Source organism: Fulmarus glacialis, unplaced genomic scaffold (assembly GCF_000690835.1).
Source record: "Fulmarus glacialis isolate BGI_N327 unplaced genomic scaffold, ASM69083v1 scaffold13837, whole genome shotgun sequence".
Lineage (NCBI taxonomy): Eukaryota > Metazoa > Chordata > Aves > Procellariiformes > Procellariidae > Fulmarus > Fulmarus glacialis.
Window position 1 is genome coordinate 8,481 of NW_009222737.1, and position 26,191 is coordinate 34,671.

The window sequence follows — 26,191 nt, forward strand, 5'->3', positions numbered from 1 at the left end:
TATGGGACTTGGCTTCTGAAGACTTTGGTTCCTTGGTTGTTCCAAGGATCACAGCCTAAACAGCATCATCCCTTAATCAAAGCACTGGTGTAGATTTCTGGCCACCAGTCTTTTCACTATTATGTTCTTGATAGTGAGCTCCTAATTTTGTTGCTATTCCTTTCTATTCCTTATTTTGCTGCTCCTGCCTTCATTGCAACCCCTCCCATTCCAGCCAAGAAAGGTGAACTCTAGATCTCCGTTTCTATATGGTGGTAGGTTCAAGCTGTGAGAGTCTGAGGGAATTGAGCAGCTCGGCAAAGTATGAATTAAATCTGCGTCACTGGGCTAGCCACTCGTAGGAACTGAACTGCTGGGTCAATGGACCAGCCAAAGGTAACTATTGTGCATCGAGTTACATTACATTGTGGGGGTCTTTTTATTTGTGAGCCAAACTTGAAGTTCAACCAATAAATGTGCCTAGCATTTGATTGAGGGAACTATTCAGTATGAAAATGTGCACAGTGACCTCTTCAAGGTTAAGAGCATCTCCAGGGTTATGTGGTAGAACTCAGAGCAGACCACCACCCCAGTGCTGCAGGTTCTTTGCTTTGGGTAGATGGTTTCATTCTTTCTACATTGGGTGTAGCTTATTATGATCTCTTCTGCTTTAACAAAATCCATAAACACAATTATTTTAAGGCATTTTGCTGTTATTTTTTACAAGGAAACATCTCAAGGAAACCCCACTGTCTATTGTGATCAAAGCCTGAGCCCTTTTCTGGCCTAACGTTATGTTCTTCTTGGCACTTGCAGGTTACATACAGTGATCTGAAACATAATGGTGGTTTTCAGAAAGGTAAGTCCTATTCTTTGCTGTGATTTACCGATTAGCCTGGGGCCCAAAGAGGACAAAATTACCTTAACGTCATGGTTCAATTCAAAAGGAAGTAGCAATAACCCAGTATCAACAAGGTATAAAATAATATCAATCTAGACTAGAAATGCAGAGGTGTCTTGCCTAGCCCAGCTGTGCTCATGCTGAGCTGGTGACCTCTGTCACAAGGTGTGGCACTGAAACTGCACAGATTACCTCTGGAGTTTTATTCAATGCAAACGTGAGTCTGTAACATTCTTCATAACCTTGTGCAATGTTTATAGATGCTTTACATTACAGTTGTTTGGTTTTAAATGTAAGCCCATGAAGTATTTTGAGAGGAAAAAGAAACAATTTTTCAGTAAAAACCTTGAAACTTTGACAGTAAATGCTACAGCAGGTAACAAAAGTTGTATACGACAAGACACTCAGCTAGAAAGCCAGTTCATACCCATTGAAGGTCTGACCTACAGCTTTGTTCAGTTTTCATTCCAGCCATTACAGTAAAGCTTTCTGTTTGAATCTGTATTAGTGCCTGGAGCAAGAGAAGGTATTCCTGGGGGCTTGGAGTAGGGGAGTATAACCAGGACAGTAGCGCAGGCAACACCAAGATGCTGCTCGTTTGCTCATTCCTAGGAAAGGGCAGCCACAGCTCACACCTTCCTCCAGTGACAGCAGAGCAGTTCTTGCTTGCTAGCTCTGCAGAGAGGCAGGATGTTGCCATGCCTCTACAAATGTGAAGAGAGGAGCTGGGCTGAATAAAGAATGCTTTTTTTTTTTTCCAAAGAGAGATCATGGATGCACTCGCATTTCTAAATGATTTCAGCTATAGCAGAAAGAATATATATATAAAAACCCTTGCAACAGAGCCCTCTACATTTTCAGGCATCTAGTCTGTACATCTGTTTGGTTTTCTTTTTCCTAGTAATGTCTATGTTTTCAAGCATCTCTTCTGAAAGAATACCATAGCTAACCTGAGGCTGCCAAGGCACTTTAGCAGCATTCACTGTGCCCCCTCCAATCTCTGGGAAGTAGTGGACTGAGTAATCGCTGTCCTTGTAAAAGGTGTTGCCTCATTTCCTCTTGTGAGACAGCTTGGTTTGATGACTTGTCCAAAGTCATGTTCCAGGTCAGCTGTGGAGCTGGGAGTAGAACTCAGAGGTCCCAATGCTGTAACTGTTAGACTGTGTTGCCTGCGAGCAGTAAGAACTTATCCAGTTAAACGCTGCTAAAGAAATCAAATCACTAAAAAATTAAGACCAAGAGATGTATGCCTGTGAGCTACATGGCATCAAGTATGTCACTGTACTTGACGATAGCTCTTCTTCTCCCCAGGGTGATCATGTGTGGCTGGACACTCACCCAAAGAGTGAATTTAATGTCCCTATTGGGGCAGTTGTGAAGGACTCTGACTCAGGACGGATCTTGCTGGAGGATGACGAAGGCAAGGTGGGCTATGCTATAACTTTCTGTAAAAGATGAACATAAAATTTAAAAGTACAAAGTACAAAAGAATGGCCCTATTGGGTCAGACCAAAGCTCCATCTTAGCCAGATGGTCTGACTTTGATAATGTCTGGTAGGATATACTCTAAGAAAGAATATAAAAATAAGGCACTAGGGTGCCTAGTATCCCCAGGTCCCAGCACTGTGAAGATTTAGAGCTTCCTGAGCTAGAGGTTATATCTATGTAATTAAGAAAAGGAAATGGATAGGCTCAAATCCCTAAATTTGGTGGAGCTTTAGGTGAAATCACGATCCCACTAAAGTCAGTCGGGGTTTCATCCCTACCTCATACAATGTTGTGGCTGTGATGACCTGACAGAGCTGCGCTCTGACCAGTGCTAAATTTTGTGATGTCCAGAACCCACCTGAATGGCTTCATCCAGTGTTTTAAATCACCCGGTCCTGGGGAGCAGCAAACCAGTCAATTTCTGTAGTTCAGTCAACTGTTTGTTAGAATATGCTGGTTTGAGCATGGATTATGCTGGACCTCACTCTGGTCTAACACAGCTCTTCTTTGTTTGCTTCTGAGCGACAGCATAACACATTAAAGCTGATGCCTTGCCTTTCTCAGGAGCACTGGATCACGGCTCGGAATATGCACATGGTGCACCTGATGCACCCCTCCTCTGTCCAGGGAGTGGAAGACATGATCCGCCTCGGGGATCTCCATGAGGCAGGCATGGTGCACAACCTCCTCATCCGCCACCAGGAGCACAAAATCTATGTGAGTGCCAAGGTCACCAGGCGTCGTACTTTCAGGAACGACCTCTACTACACATTTAGTGGAGTGACCTGAGCAGCCTGCAAGCCTTTCATACATGGGGCCCTCTGCTTCCTTTACTGCTTGAAGGTGCCAAGGAGGCACAATATAGCTTTTCTCTTCTTTCACTCGAGTACTTCGGCTGTGAAGAAGAGAGCTAATAGCAGTCTCTGAAATCACAGAGATATCCATAGGTAGTGACCCTGCTTACTTTGTCCTAGAGTGATCATTTCCACAAGTGACTGACAGTTAGCTAAGTCCAGCCCATGTTACAGCTTAGTGCTGCTGTTACCTGCAGCTGTGACACAGGATCAATCTAACTGGTACACAGTGACATGATTTGGATTGTCCTCCAGTCCAAGTCAATATTTACTTGATTTTGATGTAATGAAATAGATGAAGAATAAATCTGGATATTTAGGACATCTGGTTTCATTTCTTGTCCATTACAGGTTTTATCTGTGAGTGAGCAATTTGGCATTTTTAGTTTCTTTGTTCCTTATCAGTTCGTAATATGATAATAATATTCAGGTTTTTCCATGCTTTGCCTCCCATGTTATATACACTACAAGAGAGGAGCTGCCTCTTACAACACAGATGTGGTGAGGTTTAGTGTAAACAAGGACTGATTTTATAGATGCTGCAGTTATAACTACCAAGATTTGTGTATAGACCTGTTATATTAGACTCTAGCAGTCTGCAGTTGTCTTATGTAGAAGTTCTTGAACAATATTATTGCCTTGCATGTCCAAAGCCTTCATTTCAATGGTGCTGTCGTTTACAAATATTACTAAACGACTGTATGAGTAACACAACCATAAATTTGCCCATTAGCAAAGTTCAGCTACATCTGCACTAGAACACAAAAGCAGCTTAACAAAACACTACAAAACAGCTTATGATAACACACAAAAATGCCAGGTCAAATTGGACTTTCTTGTGCTCTACCCTGAGACAGTGAACTGAGCTGTGATTTGGCAAGGAGATTATAGCTAGCATTCTTCCTTTTGCAAAAACCTCCACAACCTGGGATATTTAATAGCAGCTTATAGTGAGGAACCAGGCTCTCAGCCTCACCTAAGTGCTGCTGTGGATCTCCCAGGCTTCCCACCTGCCTCTGTTTAGATTTACATTGCAAGTGGCTTTGGTTGTATTCTTGTTTGCAGGTTTGCTGCCTAGAGGTAATGCTCATAACTGTTTTCCAGACTTACACAGGATCAATCTTGGTAGCAGTGAATCCATACCAGCTGCTGCCCCTCTACACAGTCGATCAGATCAGACTGTACTGTAACAAGAGGATTGGAGAGCTGCCACCTCATGTCTTCGCCATTGCAGACAACTGTTATTTCAATATGAAGAGGAATAAGAGAGACCAGTGCTGTGTGATCAGGTGACTGGACTGAGAGAAGACGAGTAGCAGAAACCAAGTCTGACATGTTTTTGGGGCACCTTTGTGGACACAGGAGACCTTCCAAATGGAAGGTCTTCATTTTCAGTTAGGGCTGCAAAAGGTAGAACATAAGCAAAGGATTTCTGAAGTCCATTGTTTTCCCCCAGAATCTTTGAATGTGGTGATACATTCTGCACATGGTCACTACATAAAGAAACATAAAATATGAGCCTGTGTGATGTAAGGCTATCTTTTACCTTGGGGACATGATACTTAAGTTACATGTATTTTCTGAGAATAGAGATTTCCTGGAGAGAAACCATCTCTGCTAACCTGAAGATGAAGGGAAGTTTTCTTCATCCTATAGACACATAACATGTATCCATTTTCTGTTAATCATCAATGTGAAGAACCAGATAGTCTCATTGAAATAATATCTGATTATAGCTGAGGCAACTCAGTTGATGTGGTAAGACTAGCATTGAAAATCTGGTAAGGCATTAAAAAAGAAAAGCAAGTGGTCATTTAATTTGCACTGGTACAGAATGTCTTCCATGGATTTGCTTGTTTTTAATCAGTGGGAGAATTTAGTCCTCAGCCTAAGTCTAAAAAACAACTTAAATTTTAGCAGATAAGATGATGAAAGACTAAAATTCTCCAGCCCTCCATGAAAGACAGTCTGATCTGCCAGTCACAGGGTAAATATAAGTGGGATTTTTTTTTTTTAACTTGGTCTGCCATTTTGCCACCCTAGCCAAAAACGAAGAAAGGAAACCTGTAATGATCTTGTTTCTTACTGCAGTGGAGAATCTGGAGCTGGGAAGACTGAAAGCACAAAGCTAATACTACAGTTTTTGGCAGCTGTCAGTGGTCAGCATTCCTGGATAGAGCAGCAAATCCTAGAGGCCAACCCCATTCTGGAAGGTGGGTTTTTTAGCAAACATGCCTGATTTACCACCTTTATCTCAGGATTTTTGTATCAGGTTAAAAACATTCAGAAACAGATCTTTGAACCATTGTATTTGCATAACTGCTAAAACCCCTGAAACACTGGTGACACAAGGTAGAAGTTCTCTATACTTTTCTGCCATGTCCCCATGAAGTCCAGAGCAGCTCCCACGCTGTAGGAAGAGTGCCACTATAATATGTAACCCGGAACTGCCAGGAGCACAAGAGTCCTTGGGAATGCAGAGCCCAAGGCAAAGACCCCTAGTTTAGCATTTGCACCAGATAGTGGCAAAGTGACTGGCCAAGCATGGATGTATCTATAGGGGAGCTCCCTGAGACACCCATCTTTCTCTGTAGAGGGATCAAATGTGTTCCCCGTAAGTCCTTCTGGAGGTCTTCAGACTTGCCCAGCTCTCTTGGCTTGCCAGATATAGGCCGCATTTGGGTCATTTGAATATGTCTTTTAGGACCCAATTAATCTGGATGTACAGAATGCCTGCCTCTCTCTTTAGGAGGCAGCCTGAGACCAGACATTCTTCAGTGCTTGTCAGCACTGTCATTTGGAACACAATGTGTAAAATACTAGCAGCAAAAAAGAAGGGCAAAAAAAATAGACTTGATGTTTATTAACTGCAATAATCCAGGTACTATCTCTGTCCCTTGCCCACCAGCTTTTGGAAATGCCAAGACAATTCGAAATGACAATTCAAGCCGCTTCGGGAAATACATTGACATTCACTTCAACCAAAATGGTGTGATAGAAGGAGCCCGGATAGAACAGTTTCTTCTGGAGAAGTCCCGGGTTTGCCGGCAGGTGAGGGCGTTGGCAGGCATACGTTCTGCCTGCTCCTGTGTTACAAGCTTGTGCTGACAAGGCTGTCCATTGGCCTATTTCTTTCAGGCTCCAGAGGAGAGGAACTATCACATCTTCTACTGCATGTTAATGGGGATGAATACAGAGCAGAAAAAGATGCTGAATCTGGGCACTGCTTCGGAGTACACTTATCTCACTATGGTAATAGTTTCTGCTTTCTTCTCCATTATCCCTCTGCCATTTGCTTCTCCCAGTGAGCAATTACAATCAATAGGAGCTGCAGATGGGTAGTTACCAAATATGAACAGTCCTTTCTTTAGAGTACCAGAAGCAGTAACAGCAAAAGTGCTGTGAGGCTCAGTTTCAGAGACTTACTGTAATGTCCACCAGTAGGAGGCAGCTTGTGGCAGTTCAAAGCTTTCTATCAGTCAGACTTAAGAAACATAAAGGACACACTAAGCATGTGGGACATATCCCCCACTTTCACAGGCACTCAGATTTGAGATGAATGCAAGGGATCTCATGCCAGGGAGAATACTAACATCAGCTATGTATACCTTAGGGGAAAATGAATAAGCAGAAATAAGTGCCAAGAATCCTAATCCTTATATCTGATAAATCTTACATACATAATGCAGGAAGCTGGCATTCAATCTAACCTCCAACAGCTGATGTTAATGTCCCTGTCTGGGTTTATGTTGCCATAGTGGCAGGAGTGAAATGTTCATAGGTGAGATTTTTGAAAATAGCTAATTGATTGGTTTAGGGCATGAAAGCCATCGTGAAAATACTGTTCTTTAGCCTGTGCAGATACCTCATATTAAATGTGTCAGCTGGTTTGATTTGGGCTGTTCTACAGCTGTGGAAAAAATAGGGCTAAGTCCTGCCTCTGCTGAAGTTAATGGGAGCTGGGCATCTAGTTTCAGAGGAAATTAAATCAAGCCTATAAAGCTGTTTCTGGAGTCTCAAAAGCAAAACCATTATAGTTGCTGGACACTTTTTCAAATGTAACATTTTCAAAATAGCAGTGATCTTGCAGCAAGAGCTGATGAGTGCAATTCACACATCGGCAATTCCATAAGAAGGTCTGAAGTTCCCTGGGTCAGCAGTAGGGCAGTATAATACAGAGATAGAAGGATTAGATTAAAGGAGAACATACCCATGGTTTTGTTCAGGTCAGCTGTCGGCACAAGCTGGCATGTTTACATGCTGTAAACTGAAATGTCTAGGAATACTTCACTTTTGTAATCATCATACTATATTGTTGGTAATAACAGGGATAAAAAAGGCATTTTCCCATCTCCATTAGGGCTGAAAATAGTTTCTGTCAGCAGCAGCATCCTAGGACCCGCTGTGCAGGCTTCGTTGAAGGTTCTTCTGATGCTGCCTTGGATGCTTCCATCTGCCTTCCACTAGAACCTAATATTCTTATTTTCAGATTTGCCTTCTAGTACCAATCCAATCCTACTTGCTTTGATTTCGGATTAGGGCTCTTAATTGTCCATTGATGAGGCAGAGAGAGGAAACGAAAGAAACAGGCCTGGCCTTGTAAGTGTAGGTAACCTTGTCAAAGTTTCCTGTCCTTCTATGCACCAGAGCAGCCTTCCCCTCAGCTTTTCCTTTTGGCTTCCCCAGTATTCAGTCTAGCCCTGGAGAAATGCATTATTTAGCCCTCTGCTAATGCGTTCGTCTTGAGAGTAGAGATGAGGGAAGAAACAGCCACGGGAAGAGCATATAGAATGTCTAAATAGGTTTTTACCTTGCGCCCTGTGGCACAAGGGTATCCACATTGTGTACAAGGGTTTGTCAGCCTGCAGGTCCTTTCTTCCTTGTATGGATACTGGGAGGTTTTTCCTTACGTGTGGGTGTGGTGTCTTGCAGGGCAACTGCATGTCCTGCGACGGCCGGAATGACGCGAAGGATTATGCCCACATCCGCTCGGCTATGAAGATCCTCATGTTCTCAGATGCTGAGCTCTGGGACATCAACAAGCTGCTGGCTGCAATCCTGCACCTAGGGAATGTAGAGTTTGAAGGTAAACTCAGCATTGTCTGTGCTTGGTCTTTCCTCAGACTCAATGGTAAAGGCCTGCTTCCATCTGTACAGATTAGGTTGTGCTGCTCTGCCCTGCATAAACAGGTGAACAGGGTTGGAAGGACAGGCAGATAAGCACCATGAAATTCTGATTTGTGAATCCACTGCCTAGTGTTTTGAAAACCATCATCTTGCTATTACTTTGTCACGCCGTCAGGTTTCCATGGTTATAAATAGGCCCTTATCACACAAACTGAAACAACAGATAATATAACGCCATGTTACGTTTGCTGATTGTTGTGCTACGCAAGCCAGAGGACACAGGAGCAGCTGAGTGATGTTTGCTGTGGAGATGATAGCAGTCATTCTCCTTGGCTAGGTTTGGTGAACGCTCACCTGCATAAGTGCAGTTCTGGTATGGCACATGGACAGTGTGAGACACCCACCAGCAGGATGCCAGAAGCTCTCACATTTTAGAAAAGGACTCCTCCGCACTTTGTGATACGGAGGGCCCAATACAGTGATGCCAGCTGGATTCTTTGGAGTAATTTTGGCTGCTAAAATGCGGGATTTCCCTCACACCCTTTGTTTGTCTACATTTCCCACAAGCCAGATACACAGGAAAAGATATTTTCAGAAACACATTTTCTGAAGTCAGATACCACTTCCCCAGATCCCCAATTGCTACTATTTAAAATGAATAACCTTGTCAGTTTGCTATTTTTAGCCTGATGTTCTGGAGTTGTGAGGGCCCTGTACATCCCAGGATCCCTGGGTGAAATCAGGACCCGCCTTAGTAAAATCATCAAACCTCAAAAGAGAACTTACTGCCTTGCCACGTTCCCAGAGCTACAGGGTTACAGTAAATGCGGCTGCAATAACAGCACAGCCCCCCACTGTAGCAGAAATTATTCACCCTGTGTTGACTGTTTCCTCATTGTAGCGGCTGTGTACGACAATTTGGACTGCTCTGATGTGATGGACTCACCACACTTTTCAATCGCAACCAAATTGCTTGAGGTAACGGACTCTCATCTTCTCCTACTAGTTCTCTCCTTCACCCTTGCTCCCTGAGCACACTGACAAAGCACGTCTCTGTGGAGTGTTTATGTATGGATGCACATATAATGGGCATGTCCCCTTCTTCCTGCTGCAGATGTCTCTCTGAGCTAGGAGATCTTTAACTGGGACAGCAGGCCGCCAGTGAGTGCTGCTGGACAGGCAGTTTGTCACGGCCCTCTTCCTGAGACAGACTTTGCTGGATCTCCTTTATCCACCTGGAATGACCAGGTTACCATGACTGTTCCTCCAGGTGGACTCCAGTGAACTCCAGAACAGCCTCACAAACCTCTCCATCATTGTCCGAGGAGAAAATGTGTCCAGGCCTCTGAACATAGTTCAAGCTGCAGATGGGAGGGATGCCTTTGTGAAGGTACTGGTGCTTACATCTTCTCTGTTTAAAGGTTGGGGATGCTTTCAGAACTGTCTATCTTACCGGTTGAGGAGCCTTATGTGGCAAACATTCACCCAGCAGGCTCCGGTCCCTCGTAGTTTTCAGGCATAGCTTGACAGCATTGTAGCAGCACGATAGCAAGCAGTGCACTATGTCCAAAGACTGTAATGATGGGCTCTAATTACTCTTTAATTTTTTCTCAGGGTATATATGGACGGATTTTCCTGTGGATAGTGAACAAGATCAACTCAGCCATATTCAACCCAACTTCTCAGAAGCCTAAAGACACACGTCAGTCCATTGGCCTGTTGGACATTTTTGGGTTTGAAAACTTCAGCAACAACAGGTAGGAGGCTCTAGATTCATTTCCACTGGGAAGCTGAAAAGCAGCTGATGTAAAGGGAAGGAATGAAAAAACAGACACTTTCATCATCACAGTGCTCTTTCATCATCATCCCAATTCTCAGAAAAGCAGTGAAATTTCCATCACTGAATTTTCCCAATGATGATCATGCACAGATTCAATTTTTCTCCAGTCTTGGTTATATTTCTGCCTCCTCCCCCAACCTTCATTTTGGTGCAGCGATTGCACATGTCTATTCCAAAACCTCAGGAATTTTCTCAGAGGAGGTGGCTATAAAGCTGATATGAGCAGGCAGCCACTATGTGAGGATGTAGTATGTCCCCATGTCTCTGTACCAAATTTGCCTGTTCCATAGCATTTTTACAATGTCTCTTGGGATATATTTTGCATATAGTACAAAGGAGGCCGTGTTGTGTTTCCCATTTCAGCACATGCTTCCATCTTGCTCAGTGTTCTCCCGTCCCTTTTTTGGGGCTGCTTCATTTCTCTACTCTTAAGGACAGGTCAGCAAAATACCTGGTCAGTATACCATTGTCCCACTGCTACCTCTCCTACTGGTGGTTTCAGTCCCAAAGCACCATTTCTGTTTGCCCTTCTCTACGGGGGCAGCAGTTCTCTCAGTTGTATGGTACCGTATCATCAGTACTCCACAAACCATCAGCACATATTCTGCAGACTTTTCCAATCCATTTCAACTGATGCATCTTGCTTGCTTTCAAAAAGATAACATTCCTCACTGGCTTTTGGAACGTGGTCTAGGATCTGTTCAGCCCATCTTCTATCTTTTGTGTTCTCTCCTATTATTTTATGCTATTCCCAAAGGCTGCAATCCACATGGCGCCTGACTGTAGTGAGCACTCCACAGGCACACACAGTGTGCCACAGCAGTTACCAGGTAATGAAACTCAGGTGCAGCATTAAGGAGTAACCAACAAAAGAAGTGGTAGCGCCACTGCAAGTAAAAACACGTCACACACTCATACAGTCAAGCTATTTTCACAGTTATATGTTCCCCTTTATCTCTAGAGTTTTTTGAAACACATACAAGATCTTTCCTTGCTTACTCAACAACACTCAATCGTCAGTAGGCTCATTTCTGCTTAACTTTATCATAGCAGAAGGTGCGTCCCTTATGTTGCTAATATTGGCAACATGCAGTTGTGGTGATCATTAACACTGCGCAATATAGCAGTAGTATATCTGGATATATATTTAATACAGAGAATAAACAAATACCAGCACAGCACTGGCCAAGGATGACCATAGGTTCCCATCTTGTCCCGCCCCCAGCTTTGAGCAGCTCTGCATTAACATTGCCAATGAGCACCTTCAGCAGTTCTTCGTGCACCATGTCTTCAAGCTGGAGCAAGAGGAATACCTTGCGGAGCACATTGCCTGGAATAACATTGACTTCACTGATAACCGCCAGGCTCTGGAAGTCATCGCACTCAAGCCGATGAATATCATCTCCCTCATTGATGAAGAGAGCAAGTTCCCAAAGGTAAATTTCTGGTTTCACTTGTAAGGTCCTGCTTTGCACACAGCTCACAGGTAATGCTTGGCTTTACACACAGAAAAGTGCTAAAGTGGCTTTCAGATCCATTATGAGACGCCATGTCTTCTCCCCATAGATGTTTCTTTTAAATTAGCTTACTGCACAAATGCTTCACTCTCTGCTGGAATGTGCTCTTCCTGGTACCTCGCTGTTGAAACTCTTACAGCTGTTCTAGACAGAGAAGGAAGGAGTCCGAATCATTTTACAAGGGCTTCTTAGGAAATCTTTGAATTCGCATATTGTTTGAGTATTGTTATGCTGTTGGTCTGGGCTGCAGCTTACTCTTTCTTCTCCTGGATGACAGACCTAGTTGAGCAATGTCACCAATGTGAGGAACTGTAGGGGAACTACAGGCCTGTCAGTCTGACCTCAGTGCTGGGTAAGGTTATGGAGCAGATCATCTCGAGTGCCATCACACAGCACGTACAGGACAACCAGGTGATCAGGCCCAGTCAGCATGGGTTTATGAAAGGCAGATCCTGCTTGACTAACCTGATCCCCTTCTATGACCAGGTGACCCGCTTAGTGGGTGAGGGAAAGGCTGTGGATGTGGTCTACCTAGACTTCAGTAAAGCCTTTGACACCGCTTCCCACAGCATTCTCCTGGGGAAACTGGCTGCTCATGGCTTGGACGGGCATACTCTTCACTGGGTAAAACACTGGCTGGATGGCTGGGCCCAAAGACTTGTGGTGAATGGATTTAAATCCAGTTGGCGGACGGTCACGAGCGGTAATCCCCAGGGCTCAGTACTGGGGCCAGTTCTGTTTAATATCTTTATCAATGATCTGGATGAGGGGATCGAGTGCTCCCTCAGCAAGTTTGCAGATGACACCAAGTTGGGCAGGAGTGTTGATCTGCTCGAGCGTAGGAAGGCTCTGCAGAGGGACCTGGACAGGCTGGGTCCATGGGCCAAGGCCAACTGTATGAGGTTCAACAAGGCCAAGTGCCGGGTCCTGCACTTCGGCCACAACAACCCCATGCAGCGCTACAGGCTTGGGGAAGAGTGGCTGAAAAGCTGCCCAGAGGTAAAAGGACCTGGGGGTGCTGGCTGACAGCCGAAAAAAAAGGTGGCCAAGAAGGCCAACGGCATCCTGGCCTGTATCAGAAATAGTGTGGCCAGCAGGAGCGGGGAGGTGATTGTGCCCCTGTACTCGGCACTGGTGAGGCCCCACCTCGAATACTGTGTTCAGTTTTGGGCCCCTCACTACAAGAAAGCCATCTCAGCGCGCCTGGTGATGTTAGTAATGTTATGGGGGCTTGTGTACAGCCCTAAAATACCAGGCCTTACACTCTGGTGCTGTGTTCTGTCCTGATGTTTGAGAGAACGGTCTGTGTAAAAGGGAAGTCGCTTCTGCCTTTCTCCAGATCTACTACACAAATAAGGGGCAGAAATCGAGCTTCTGAGTACCACTTCTATCTGTTTGCTGAGCACAGGCCAGTGCTGGGGGGAATCTGCTTAACTGTCCTTTTTTGCCTGTATTTGTTTCTAGGGCACAGATGCCACCATGCTCGTCAAAATCAATTCCCTCCATGGCAAAAGTAAAGTCTACATCCCACCTAAGAGTGTCCATGACACCAAGTTTGGCATCAACCACTTTGCTGGGCTTGTTTTTTATGAATCAAAAGGTGAGTCTATCTCTGCTGGATACAGAGGGTGAAGAGAGGGCATAACCTGCCCTGGATGTGTGGCACTTGAGGGCAGTGTTGATCTGAAGTCAGATCAGGAGGATTACTCTGAACTAATCTGCAAGCAACTGTAAATGAAGTGGATTTTAGCTAGACAGAGTGGTGCTAGAGCCAGCAGGCTGTAGAGGTGACAAGCTGATTTTGTTTCCATCCTGTAGATTTCCTGGAGAAAAATCGGGACACACTGAGTGCTAATGTAATGCAAGTGGTTCATTCCTCCAGAAACAAATTCCTGAGAGAGATTTTCCAAGTGGAAATGACCCCACCTAGTCTGGGACGTGGGACCATCCGGCATCTTGGAGCTGACCAGGCCTACAAGGTTGGCTTACTGTCACTGGGTTGCAGGAACAACTCATTTCTCCTCCCTTCCATAAGGCTCTGGCTGCTCTTGACCTCCTCTTTCTTTTGCACTGTCTCTGCAAATCCCTATCCCTTTCATTCAACTAATTTCTGCAAAGGAGTCTGCAGGAAAAGTCAGGGTCTGGTGTTCATGCTGTAAACAAGCGTAATGTCAGCCCTGTCTCCCAGGACTGCATCCCTGGACATCTGTGTAGCCATGCCTGCAGGCTGCCACAGAAGCATGAGTCGTGCTACCTCCCCACACGTCATCAACTGGATGGGTTTGCTCTGTGTCTGCCTGGGCATCCATACTGCATCTACATTGCCAGGATGGGTGTAAATTAGTAGGAGGAAACTGTAGTTCAAAAGATTCATTGGAACGGAACAAGGCAACAGCCAGAGACCCCTCTGCAGAGCCAGTACCTGTTCAGAAGCCAGCAATTAAACTGCTGCCATGCTGCACATGTAGGCAGTCTGCTGGGACCATAACACCAAGGGGTCTGACTGGGCGACTGGCAGGTGGGTCCTGGCCTTTTCGTTCTTGCAGAGGGCTGACAGGCTAGCACAAAGGAGCAAATGGCTGTGCTGTTACAGAAAGATACTCTGCCTCCTGCTCCCAGTGACACCTGCAGACACAGTCTCACTGCCCTGCGTATTGCTGCAACTGTAACTTTCCCTCCTGGCCCAGACCTTTTGTGACAAAGTTCATGATGGCTAATTATCACAGAATCATCTGTGCCTAGTGGTGTAGGGAGCCTTGACCTGTGCCTAGTGAAAATGAGGTTGTAAAGCACAGTGGACTGGAAACAGCGTGGGGCAGAGTTCAAGTTCTCTGCCCTGCTGCAACTTCCACATACCTTCATTTCTGAGGATTTAACTATGCAGTGTCATCATTGTGTGAATGATACTTTTGCTTTTAATGTTTATATCTTTGAGTTTTCCTGTCAGGGTACAGAACAAACAGTCAGCTTGCTATCTTACCTGTTATCTGTCTCTTCTCCTGGCATTGTTTTCTGATCCTGTCCTTTCTTCCTCAGTCTTTATCCCAATGTGGCTTTCTGCTATCCAGAACATCTGGCCATGGACAGGTAAACATCCTGGGGGAGAAGAATGTCAGAAGTGGTACAAGCAGCAATAGAAAACTGGCTTAGCATCTCTTAAATGCTATGAATACCTTCAGATTAAATATCAGGTCTATCTACATTGCTCTAATGCTCTAATGGTTTTTGTCTCTATACATAGGGTTGTGTTATTGAAAAAAAACCTTTTCTTACATTTAGAAAGTACAGCAGCACGTCAAGAAAGGAGATACTAAATGTGGGCTACTGCCCATTTCAAAATGCACAGAAGTTAGCTGAAATGCCCCTATTAATTTCTAATAGGTTGGGCCACCGTTGGGAAGCCTAAGATGCAGGCTACAGAAAAGAATAGTGAATGAAGTGCCAGAAAAAACTTTGCTGTCCTGAGGTCTCAGAGTTGCTCTCCTGACACACCAGGGGAAAAAAGTCACCACCACCTCAACAACAAATTCAGCTTTAACTATGTCATGTGTGTGAGCTCATGAGGGCCTGGGCTTCAGACTTGTGTGGCCATCCCACTGATTTACTGGTACAGCAGAAAGGCCTCTAAGATCTGGGAGTGCAAATTGCTTTTAACTCTTATACAGCTTAAACATATGTATGCTGTTATCATATCTATTTCAAGCAGATGCTTGCTAGCCCTAAGATGCATCAGAGCTGCTAAGAGACATTCCCAGGAACTGTTTTCCAAAGGCAGGAGTGTTTGGTCGCTGGAGGGCAGCATTGCCCTGTAGCTAAAGCAGAAGGTGGCAACTTGAGTGTTAAAAAGGGCACTTTAAACGTGAGAACCACCAGAATGAGGTACCGTAAAGACCATGGAAGTGAGGGGAGCCACTGGACTTTAAATTATTTACTTGGGAAAAAAAAAAACAAACCCACAACCCACCAAAACCCCCGAAACAAACAAACTAGCTGTATTGTGCCACAGTGATTAGCTCCATGCCTGTATGTAAAAGGCCAGTGGAGTCCTTTCGTTACTTGGAATCTGCACTGTTGTCACCGTAATTAATGTGCCCTTAAAACGTACTAGGAGGTAGAAGCTTAGGCCTATTGTGATGGTCTGTGTGAAAAAGACATAGGTGGAACTGTACTTTCAGAGAAGCTGGGGAAGTCAGGAGCTAACTGCAGCCAAGTGCAAACCCTCTGGGGTTACACTATTGCAACTGGAAGCAAAATTCAACCCAGGAGCGGTGAGACATAAAGCACTTTATGTGCAGCCATAAATGGAGTAGCTCTTACCTTTTCCTCCAGTAAAAGTTTGCCTTTTCACTGCTTACTGTAGTATTAATAAGCAAGGCGATCAGTCATCCTAATCACTAAGGAATGAGCTGTTCTGGATCTTTAGCATTCCTAGTTAGCTGTGAGACGGCAGCAGAATGTCTGGCCTGGAGGTTATTATTGCTTTGGGAGTGACTGTTTCTCACCCAGCCTTCAGGCACACACCCATGAATAACAGCTCTGGACCCGAGCCCTACACTAAACGCAGCCTTGGTTGGAAGAGACAGGCCTATGTGGGCTTGTGTGGGTGGAATTTCTTCCACCACAGCCACCCCCACTGATAGAACTTAGTGCCTAAGTAGGTGAAGGAGCTCAATGGGGCTTCTTCGCAAGAATAAACCCAAATTAATAAGGTGCAGACAGCTGATTTAGCTCCCGTGTAGGTAAATAATTTTTCTTCTGGCAGTTGTGTGATACTGTTACATTGTACAAAAATACAAAGATTTATGAATTGGCCCTCTGGCAGTGAATGATGTAGCAATCAGCATGTGCCTACTCTTCCCAGGGCTTGGATACCACCAAACGGCTCTCTACGCTGGGAGGACAGTTCAAGCAATCCCTGGAAAAACTAATGAAAATCCTTGAGCAGTGCCAGCCATACTTCATCCGCTGCATTAAGCCAAATGACTACAAGAAGCCACTGGTAATGTTTTAACAATATGAGGCCTTGTCTTCAGCAAACTTTTTCATGAGAAAAAGCTGTCAGTTGCTGTGTAGCATTTTATATCTGTACTTCAGCCAAGAAGAGGTGGAGTACAGGCTATTACTAGAATAAAAAGGGTGGTAGGATATAGCATTGTTAATTTACAAAAACATCTCTAAAAGCATCATAGAGTAATAGATGGCAAAAAAGCACATAGGTGTATTGCTGAGAGGAGTTGGAAAAGCCTTTCCTGTAAAGATAAAGACAAAACTGGAGAGTTTCTAGCCCCTCAACAAGGGGACAAACAAAAAACATTAGGATCCAACAATGATCATACTATGAAATAGCCTGAGAGAGAATAGGGGAGCTATTGGTGTTTGAGAGGGGTGATGTGGCTTAATTTGACACTACAAGAGAAGAGGAGCTAGTTTGTCATTAAGACGCTTGGCTGGAACTCAGGAGATCACGACCTAGTTCTACATTATAACCCTGTATGGTGTTGGTCAAGTGACTTAATAATTTTTAAAGTACTGCATGTGGCTTAGTAAGCCTATTTTTAATCTGCATTACAAGCAATTAGCAGGACTTATGCTATGTTTTGCATGGCTCTGCCCAAAGGGCCTAAGTTGCTACTGCAGTTATTCACACCTGCAAAATTATATGAACAATTTATTGTTCGTCTGAAATTGCAGTTCTAGAATTGAAAACGGTTGCTAAAGCCAGACGGAAGCTAATGGACTGTTTACACTGCTAATAAACAGAAATTTGAAGACCCTTTTGGGGTGACTTGTTTAGGCCTATAATGAATTAATTTAGGACACTAAAGAAATAAGAAGTGCAATTTAAAAAAGCATAGTAGGCCATTTTGCAGGCACTCTGAGGTTGAAGGTTAATAGATTTGTTCTAAGGAATGCTGCATGTGTAGCTTCTTTCAGTGCTAAGTCTCCTCCTTGTCTGCTTTCCCTTTCAGTTGTTCGACCGGGAGCTGTGTATCAAACAGCTGCGATATTCAGGGATGATGGAGACCGTTCAGATCAGGAAAGCTGGCTACCCAATTCGCTACAGCTTTGAGGAGTTCTTTGAGAGATACAGAGTTCTCCTGCCGTGGTCTCTTCGAGAACAGGTGTGTTAGCACAAACTTGGTTTAAGTCTAATCTAACTTTTCCTTATGAGGCTTTAGTCTTTCCCGCAGTAGAAAGTTCTTGGATTATTGCTAGCACAATTGAGAGAGCTCTCATCACAGTAACTGTCATCATAGTAACTGTTGCTAAATACTTACATACTGACTTGGACCTTAGCTGAAATGGTAGAGGTGCTTTTAGGTCCAGCTATCCTTGACCTGCTCCACAGAGACATCCCAGGCAGGGAGGCATCCCCATTGCCCTCAGATGTTTCTCTTCTGGAATCACACACTTCTGAGCTCTCTTACATCCTCCTCACACTTGAACTCTGGAATGCTTGGCCATGCACTCATGTTCCTCCTTTTCTTGACTATTTGAGCTGAACCATTTTCATTCATTATACTGTCAGCCCAGAGGTCTGTAAGATCTCATCTGTTTCTGTTCTTCGCCCTTTGAAATGCAAGGCAATACATCCTTACATAGCATGCTGTGTTTCCAACCAAGCCCTAACATGATGATGCTTTTGCACATCAGCTGAAGAATGATGCTCGACAGAGCTGTATCAGCATCTCTGAAGCAGTGCTGGGCAAGGATGAAAGCTGGCAAGCTGGAAAGACCAAGATTTTCCTTAAAGTAAGTAGAAAGGACAGTTTATTGTCTCTTCTCCTGAAAAACTGGGTGCTTCACAGTATAGCTTGACCTGCTTGTGCAAGAGTGGTGACCCAGAAGGACTGGGTTCTCTTATAAGCTCTCTCTTGAATCTGAGGCTGGATCTTTGTTCCCGAAGGCCAAGTAATTTAATGGACACAGCTTAGTGTAGGAGAGGCTGATCTTGTTTCTGTGCTCTGGTGTTGCAGCTAAAACAACACAGTGCAATGTATTGGTCTCTGCTCAAGCCTTGAGCATAAAAAAGAACTGGATAGCAGCACACTTTTGCAGGGGACTTCCTTGTCCGTAGCATTCCCCCAGGTAAAAACAGTCTTACTGCAGGCAGATTCTCTGCTTGTTTATGGCTACAGCCAGACATGGTGTGGTCAGATGGTGTGTACTCCTCCTACTGCAGTTCCACAAATGCATTTTAATCGCACTACATCATGCTGATTTTGGGCCTCTTTCAGGTCATGTGTCCGGTTTTCAGAAGTTGTGGGGGGCTGTGCTCAGCTGGCATATCCACACTTTCTTTTAACAGGATCATCATGATACAGTATTGGAGCTGCAACGCCAAAATATACTCACAGATAAGGTTCTTCTTATCCAGAAGGTGATGAGAGGATTGAAGGACAGGTCAGTGATCTTACCGAAGGGAATTTGCTTTGGTTTGAAGCAGTAATCTTTGTGATGCAGTTTAACACACCCTGTGAGGCATTTTTGAGTATGAAATGTATCAATCCATACCTTCCACTAGCCCTAAATTCAGCGCTCATCATGTAACAGTGCACAGTGCATCTACGCAGATTTTGCACAAAGATTTGTTCTGGATCAGCTTCTTTATTTTCATGTTGCTTTTCAAAATGCAGGGCTGTGGCACATGCAGCTTGTATGAAGAGGAAGGGCTTGAAGGAGGATTTGCACTTAATATTTCTAGTAAACAGTAGGTATTTGGAAAGCAGGAAATCCCCATGGAATCTGTGTCCTTCTCAGAGCTACAAGGACTCTCTTATTTAGGATGCTTCTTTGATACAAGGTATAGAAGAGAATCAGATAGAAACTAACTCGTCCTTCTCTTTGCCAAAGATGCACAATTCTTGCATTTTGTCTGGTTTAGTTTGAAATATCTTCAAAAGTGAAATTTAATCACTATCAAGTAAACGTTTGTCCTCATTAATTGCTTTACATCATGATTTGTACTTATTAATCTTGTATTCCCCAACCAGAACATGATATAGGACTGACTCCTGGATGGTTTAGAAATATTCCTGACAGTAGAGAAGCAAGAACTACAAAACATGATGTAAATGCCCAAAACCTTCCCCCTTTTTTTCAAACTCTGCCTGCTATCTAACAGAGTATCACCTCTCCCTAAAAGCCTCACCTCGTTTTATTTTTACACCGTCAGAGCTATGTCCCACTTCTGACAGCCACAGCGTGACAGCTTTTACCATGGGAGGTTCATCTTTCTTAGATGGGCTCCTAGTCCTGGCAGTTAGGACACTGGGGAGCAAGTGGTTTTCAGATGGGGGAGTTAATTTGTCCAGGCTTGGTGCATGGGCTTTGTCAGTTCTTACAGAGCTCTCTTACCTGCAATGAATTTGGTCTGCTGTTGCTATGGGTATTTTTGCAGCATTAAGGGCAAAGTCAGCTCGGATGTATCAAGGGGGATTAGTAATACTTCTATCTCATCCTTTCTAGTAGCAAATGGATAGCAAAGCAAATAGGAAAACACTTTGTAAGCTCAACTGATTCATGGTGCTGCTTCACTTGCAGAATGAGCTGAGCCTAGATGAAATCTCCTAAGGCCTTTTTTGACAGAAAAGGTCAGGCAAAACAGCGTACTCTAGCCTTTCCATCAGCATGGAGAACATGTAAGCAGACAAAATGCTTTGAGTGAGGATAATTTTGAAGCATGTGGTACAAAAGTATCCGACCAGACTAGTCTTTCTGCTGCAACATAATACTTTTCTTGGGCTACAAAGAAGCAAGAAGAACAGTCACTGCTGAGCTTCAAACTTGCCCTGGCAATACGTCTACTAATAATTGAGCTAGTTAGTTTAACAATAGCTTTCCCGGCTCTAGTGTTCCTAGGCAGCAGATAAGGCTGAGATCAGACTGTAGACATCCCATAAAAGGAAAAAAACGCCAACTTATTCTTCACTATTATCATAAGAAGCAGCAGAAATAACCTATTGTTTGTCACCTCACCTGTCTGTCTGCTTAGGAAGCAGTTTCTGAAACAGAGGAAGTCTGCTGTAGCCATTCAGTCAGCCTGGCGAGGCTACTGCTGCCGGAAGGATTTCAGAATGGTAAGAGGCGAGTGTATATATAAATATTTTTTATAATATATATACACACACACACACATATATATGTATTTGTGTGTGTGTGTTTATATACTATGCCCTGCCAGACTGAGTAGAGTATTAGGAATGAAGATATTCACAACGGAAGGGAGGAGAGGCAAGATGGCAGGGTGTAAAGAAGGGTGTAAAGTCTAAGGAGGGCTCTGAGACCTCTCAGGGCTTGCTGAACCTGTGACATTTCTGCTTTCTGGTGAAATAGTAACCCAACTAACCTCTGGCAGGCCTGGCTCTGGCGACCTGACATATGAGTGATCCCACACTTCTAGTCAGGAGTCCAAGGCTGGCATTTGTGCATCACCACCATGCTATGAGCAAAGTGTCTTCCACAACTGTTACAGGAAAACTGGGAATCTGTAAAAAATTACCAGAAAAATCATTATCTCAATCTCACATTATTAAAAATATTGGCTGATTTTCTATAGATGGTGGGTTTTCTGGGTGAGGAAAGCTGCACCATATTGGGGGCACTCACATATTGTGTATTCGTGTGGCAGGGTTTATTATTAATATATCCTATACATCCCATTTGTGAGGGGCAGGAGGAGAAACTGCCAGTTTCAGTCAGAAACACTTTCTATTCTGCATCAGCGATGCAATTCCTGTCTGAAGAGCTAGGCTGTTGTCCTGCACTCTGCCCCATCCTCCTCTGCTGCTTCTCTTGGGATTGTCATACCCATCCCTCCAAAGACGTGCCTTTTTTTTTCCATTCACTTGGCTTCATTTCTGCTCTCTTCCTTCCCTTGTCATAATCCCAGGCTATCATTGTCACTTCCTGGAGCCACTCCCTGGAAGAGGTCCCCAAAAGAGCTCTATATAATCTAGTTTTAAAAGCCTATTACTGGCAGAAAATAAAGCATAAAGGGCAGTATCGCATTAGCCCCTTCCAGTGTCTTTATCCAGTTACTGAATTTTGTTATCTTCTACTCATCGCAACTTACTCCCAGTCTCAATGGTTTCGAACCATAATGACTTCTTTTTCCTCCACTTCCTACAGGTTATGCTGGGTTTTGGGCGCCTGCAGGCCCTGTACCGGAGCCAGCAGCTTGCTAAACAGTATGAAGCAACCCGGGCTCATATCATCAGGCTTCAAGCCATGTGCCGTGGTTATCTAATGCGCCAAAAGATAGCAGAGCAGAAGAAAGCTGTATGTGTTATACAGGCATATGCAAGGGGCATGTTTGCTCGCCGAATCTACCAGAGGGTGAAGAGGGAGGTATGGTCACAGATACCTTGTGAACATGTTGTTTCTGTGAAGTTCTGATAGAGATTTAATGACCAGCAAGTGTTGCTGCAGCATAGCACTGGATGTGGATATTTATTTTGGGATATTGTATTTTGAGCTCTTGTCAAGTATGAAAGCAGAATTTTAAGCAGATGATCTTGTTTACATTTGCTTTCTGTGTTCATTATCATGGATCAAAACTTCACTGACAGAGCTGAAATATTTTTGACAGAAGGGAGGAAACAAGATAAGATGTGCATGTGTATTGGTCACTCCTGCAAGGGAAGATCAATTTCTACAGCAAGGCCTGATAATGTCACTTAGGTATCCATTCAAAAGGGAATCCTAATGCAGTGTGTCTTGGTATGCGCTGCCAGGGAAAATCCTGTACTTACTACATTGGTGGTCCATAGCATGGGAGGCCTTTCTGTGATTTCCTTTCTGTATTAAGGCTGTACAAACAGGACAAAGCCAGCTTGCAGATTTCTGCCTGTGGCCTATTCCCTGCCAGATCTAGAACTGAGTCCATGTTGGGATAAAGTCCTGGTGTGGACAGCTCATTAATGGCAGAAGGGAGCTGGCTCAGCAGTTGTGGAAACAGTCACAGAATGGTCCTGTTGTCCACAGAACAAGTGCAAGCTGGAAGCCAGGAATATCCGCTTGGAAGAAGAGAGACGACTCATCCAAGTCCTTGGACCAGTGAAAGCAAGGGAAGAAGCTATGAGATTAGAAGAGGTAAGTATGTTGGCGGAGGAACACCGAATGCTATGTTCCTTGGCTGACAAGATGGCTTGTCCAGCTCACACCTGCGGACTTACTCAAAGATCTGAGCACGGCTATATTTTAATAAAAAGCGGACATAATTGTAAACCTATTTGTAATGGTGCTTTAGAAATGGGACAAGGCAATCACATGCACATTTCTGTTTGCAGTATGAGCTGGCACTTCAGCCAAACATGTACAATGTTATTACAGCCTCCTGACACAAAACAATTTTAAATTTTAAATAATGTGGGTTTCTCTGCTGTTACGAATTCTGTGTTTTTCCTGTATTATATCTTGTTGATAAAGTTCTTGAAAAATTGCACATCATTACGAGTAGGCTAACAGTCTATAAGGACAGCTGTAAGAGCAAGGCCCTGCTGCTGATGTGCTAGGTCTTTGTGACTGCTTAGCATAAGCAACATTTGACTTCGCATTCCAACACTGCACTAGCAAAGCTGGACCTCACTGTCATAACACCTTTGTAACAGTGTTTCATCCTCGCACCCGTTCATTCTAGCAGAATGATGTTCCAGTCATGCCTAACCAGCTTCTATGTTTAAAGGAATACCTGGCTACGCTGGAGAGAGAGGAGGAAGAAGCAAGACAAAGGAGGAATGTTCTTGCCAATAAACCAACAAATCATGATATTACCAGTGACCAAGAAATGGTGGACAAAATTTTTGGGTTTTTACCTTCTATGATCGGAGGCCAAGAAGGACAGGCTCCTCCGGGTTTTGAGGTACAGAGCTGCAGACTGGTAATGGGTCATGTTCATCCCTTGTGTAAATCCATTGACTTTGTTGGAATTCCATCAGTGGTCAATTCTGTTGAATGAACTTCTGTACAGAGAAAGAATCACCCAAATTAGTCATCCAGACAGTCTCTTCAGGATCTGCTTTCAGAGTCAATTCCCAGAAGTTTTTGGTTACATGCAGTTTGGGGACTATGTGTCTTCAAAAGATACTGCACATTTGTTTCTTTGGCACAGCAGACCCTCACCAAATAGTGCCATTCTCTGCATTTTGGCACCAACCACATGTTCTGCTGACAGTGTTCTCAGTTATTTTCTGGCTGAAAAAAGCTGGAAGTTCATGACCCATGTTATTCCATGTTCTTAAGAGCAAAATTTGAGATATACTGGTCCTGACAGCTGTGGAGGATGGAACTGGGTACGGAGAGGTAGGCAGAGTAGAATGGTCTGGGTTAGTGCAGGATGTGAGCAATGAGATAGCACCTGGATTTTCCATCAGCAATGTTCTTGCTAAAGGCCAAGACAGGAAGGTCATATGGAATGGATGCATCTCAGAAGGACAAGCTCTGAGTCCCAATGAACTGTTGGTAGCAGCTGAAAATGGCTTTGAGGTTAGCTGGAAAGCCAAATTCTGGAGGACCTATGGCCAAGGGAAAAAAAAAAAAAAAAAAAAGAACGTAAAACAAGAATATCAGAGTACAGGGAAAGAAAATATGCCTCTTCCTCAGGCTTTCCTTCCTGTTCTGCACAGGACTTGGAAACAAAGCCTAGCAAGCTGGACGAGGTGGACCTGGACATGGTTCCCATGAGCGTGGAGCTAGAAGAGGAAGCAGATGGCTTGGAAGAGTACACTTTCCCAAAGTTTGCAGCTACTTATTTCCAGGGGTCATCTACACATACACATATCCGGAGACAGCTGCGGCATCCACTACTCTACCATGATGACAAGGACAACGTCCTGGTATCTTGCTCCTTGTTGTTGTTGAACCTGCTCCCTCCACAGCCCTGGCTTCTACAACTTCCCTCATCCTTGGGTTCCCCCGCCTCTGGCACAGCACTGGGAACCAGAGACTTTAGAGCCAAGCAGATACTCCTAAGCACTTGTATCAAAGTAGTAGTTCCCATCAGCATTTTTTAGCACTTTGCAGACAGGCATTTCACACAGATACCTGCCCCACACAAGATCTCTGGTCACCTTTAGTCTGCCTAAAGAGGGAACTCTGAGGCTTGTTTTCACTTCTCCAGATACCCTTTGGGGGCAAAAATGGACTGGAGAGAAGAAGCATCAGAGCTCACCCACCCCTCTGCTCTTGTTAGAGTTAGGATAGAAAGGGGAGGCCCAGGCCTCCAATTTTCCTGTTGAACCATAGGGGGATTGAGGAGGGAAGTTTTTCTTGATGCTAAGCAGCCTCGCAGAATGGAGGATCCCATGCTGCAAAAACTTTGCTATTACTTGGCTTTCTAGTTCTGGGCGTGAGGGCTCCTGAAAGAGTTCACTCCACTGCTTGTCTGTCCAGGTGGGTAAATGCAGAGTGTAGTTCAGCCAAGGTTTCTCCACTTCACTCCAGCCACAGCACACCTACAAAGTGGCAATAAAGGGAATGGTGAGGGCTCAGGAATCACGAAGCAAATCTGACATTCCCAGTAGAGCTGCATCCTCTTCCTTTAGCGTGAGACTGTTGTGAATGTTGCTTTCATGTTGTTTGACATGAAAGTAAACTCCTAGTGTAAATGGCGGGAGGAGACGGGAATTTTAACAGCTTGGTCTGGGTAAAGAAAGAAATGCTCTCATCTAAACAGGAAGAAACGGCATGAGGCCATTGGTTCTCCTGGCAGTTTCTGACTGTGCTTTCTGCCACTACAGGCTTCTTTAGTTGTGTGGGTTATCATCCTGAGGTTCATGGGGGACCTGCCAGAGCCAGCAATGTTTGCCAAGAATGCCACCACCAAGAGCGGCTCCGTGATGACACAGATATATGACACACTTGGCAGGAAAAACCAGGTCCAGTTCAGGAACAACAGCCCAAACATGGTGAGAGGAGCAGGATATGTTTGTATTTTCATTTGCTTTCCTTGGTTTCTGTGGTGTTCTACCAAGAGTGAGAAAAGCAAAGGAACCCTTTTCATGCTACTGTACTTGAAATGCCAGAAGTGCCAAAGGGCCTCTGCAGTCCTGGAAGGACACTGCAGCTCCTTCTGGCAGGAGGGGACAAAAGAAAACATCTCCATTTGAGCATCTTTCCTTCCTTAATGAATCATTCTTGCTATGCATTAAACTAATTTCCTATAATGGTAATGTGTGTTGTAGAGAGAAAGCAGAAAGGATAACAAGATTTCCAAGGGGATCTCTTCCCTGAAGCTGAAACGGTCATCCAAGTTGACAGGGAAGGTAAGAGGTGGAAATAAATTGCTTCCCCTAAGTCTTCTTGCCTGGAACCCTGTCTTCATCTTCTGACAGATGTTACGTGACAGCAACCTCCCAGCTGGGAACTTGTTCCACTGCCAAGCCAGTGCAGCCCTGTGTATGAGATACCTGGGGCACTGTTCTTCTTTTAAAACTATCCCCATGTGCACTGCTGTCATTCATTCTCTGGCAGGTTCACTTCCCCT

At 44.3% G+C, this 26,191-nt stretch overlaps 1 protein-coding gene across 1 annotated transcript in view; it reads left to right on the forward strand.

Moving 5' to 3' along the window:
• Positions 1-820: 820 nt before the first annotated feature.
• Positions 821-26,191, forward strand: part of MYO7B (myosin VIIB) — a 48,577-nt gene continuing 23,206 nt past the window's right edge. The window contains exons 1-26 of the mRNA XM_009581564.1: positions 821-838; positions 2,192-2,305; positions 2,933-3,085; positions 4,327-4,511; positions 5,314-5,435; positions 6,131-6,273; positions 6,361-6,474; positions 8,155-8,308; positions 9,251-9,327; positions 9,620-9,739; positions 9,964-10,106; positions 11,415-11,625; positions 13,171-13,306; positions 13,525-13,685; positions 14,743-14,793; positions 16,568-16,705; positions 17,676-17,828; positions 18,361-18,459; positions 19,016-19,110; positions 20,702-20,786; positions 21,838-22,056; positions 22,699-22,800; positions 23,393-23,569; positions 24,333-24,542; positions 25,446-25,613; positions 25,890-25,970. Coding sequence (XP_009579859.1) covers positions 821-838; positions 2,192-2,305; positions 2,933-3,085; positions 4,327-4,511; positions 5,314-5,435; positions 6,131-6,273; positions 6,361-6,474; positions 8,155-8,308; positions 9,251-9,327; positions 9,620-9,739; positions 9,964-10,106; positions 11,415-11,625; positions 13,171-13,306; positions 13,525-13,685; positions 14,743-14,793; positions 16,568-16,705; positions 17,676-17,828; positions 18,361-18,459; positions 19,016-19,110; positions 20,702-20,786; positions 21,838-22,056; positions 22,699-22,800; positions 23,393-23,569; positions 24,333-24,542; positions 25,446-25,613; positions 25,890-25,970 — 3,429 coding nt within the window. The remainder of the gene's footprint in view (positions 839-2,191; positions 2,306-2,932; positions 3,086-4,326; positions 4,512-5,313; positions 5,436-6,130; positions 6,274-6,360; positions 6,475-8,154; positions 8,309-9,250; positions 9,328-9,619; positions 9,740-9,963; positions 10,107-11,414; positions 11,626-13,170; positions 13,307-13,524; positions 13,686-14,742; positions 14,794-16,567; positions 16,706-17,675; positions 17,829-18,360; positions 18,460-19,015; positions 19,111-20,701; positions 20,787-21,837; positions 22,057-22,698; positions 22,801-23,392; positions 23,570-24,332; positions 24,543-25,445; positions 25,614-25,889; positions 25,971-26,191) is intronic.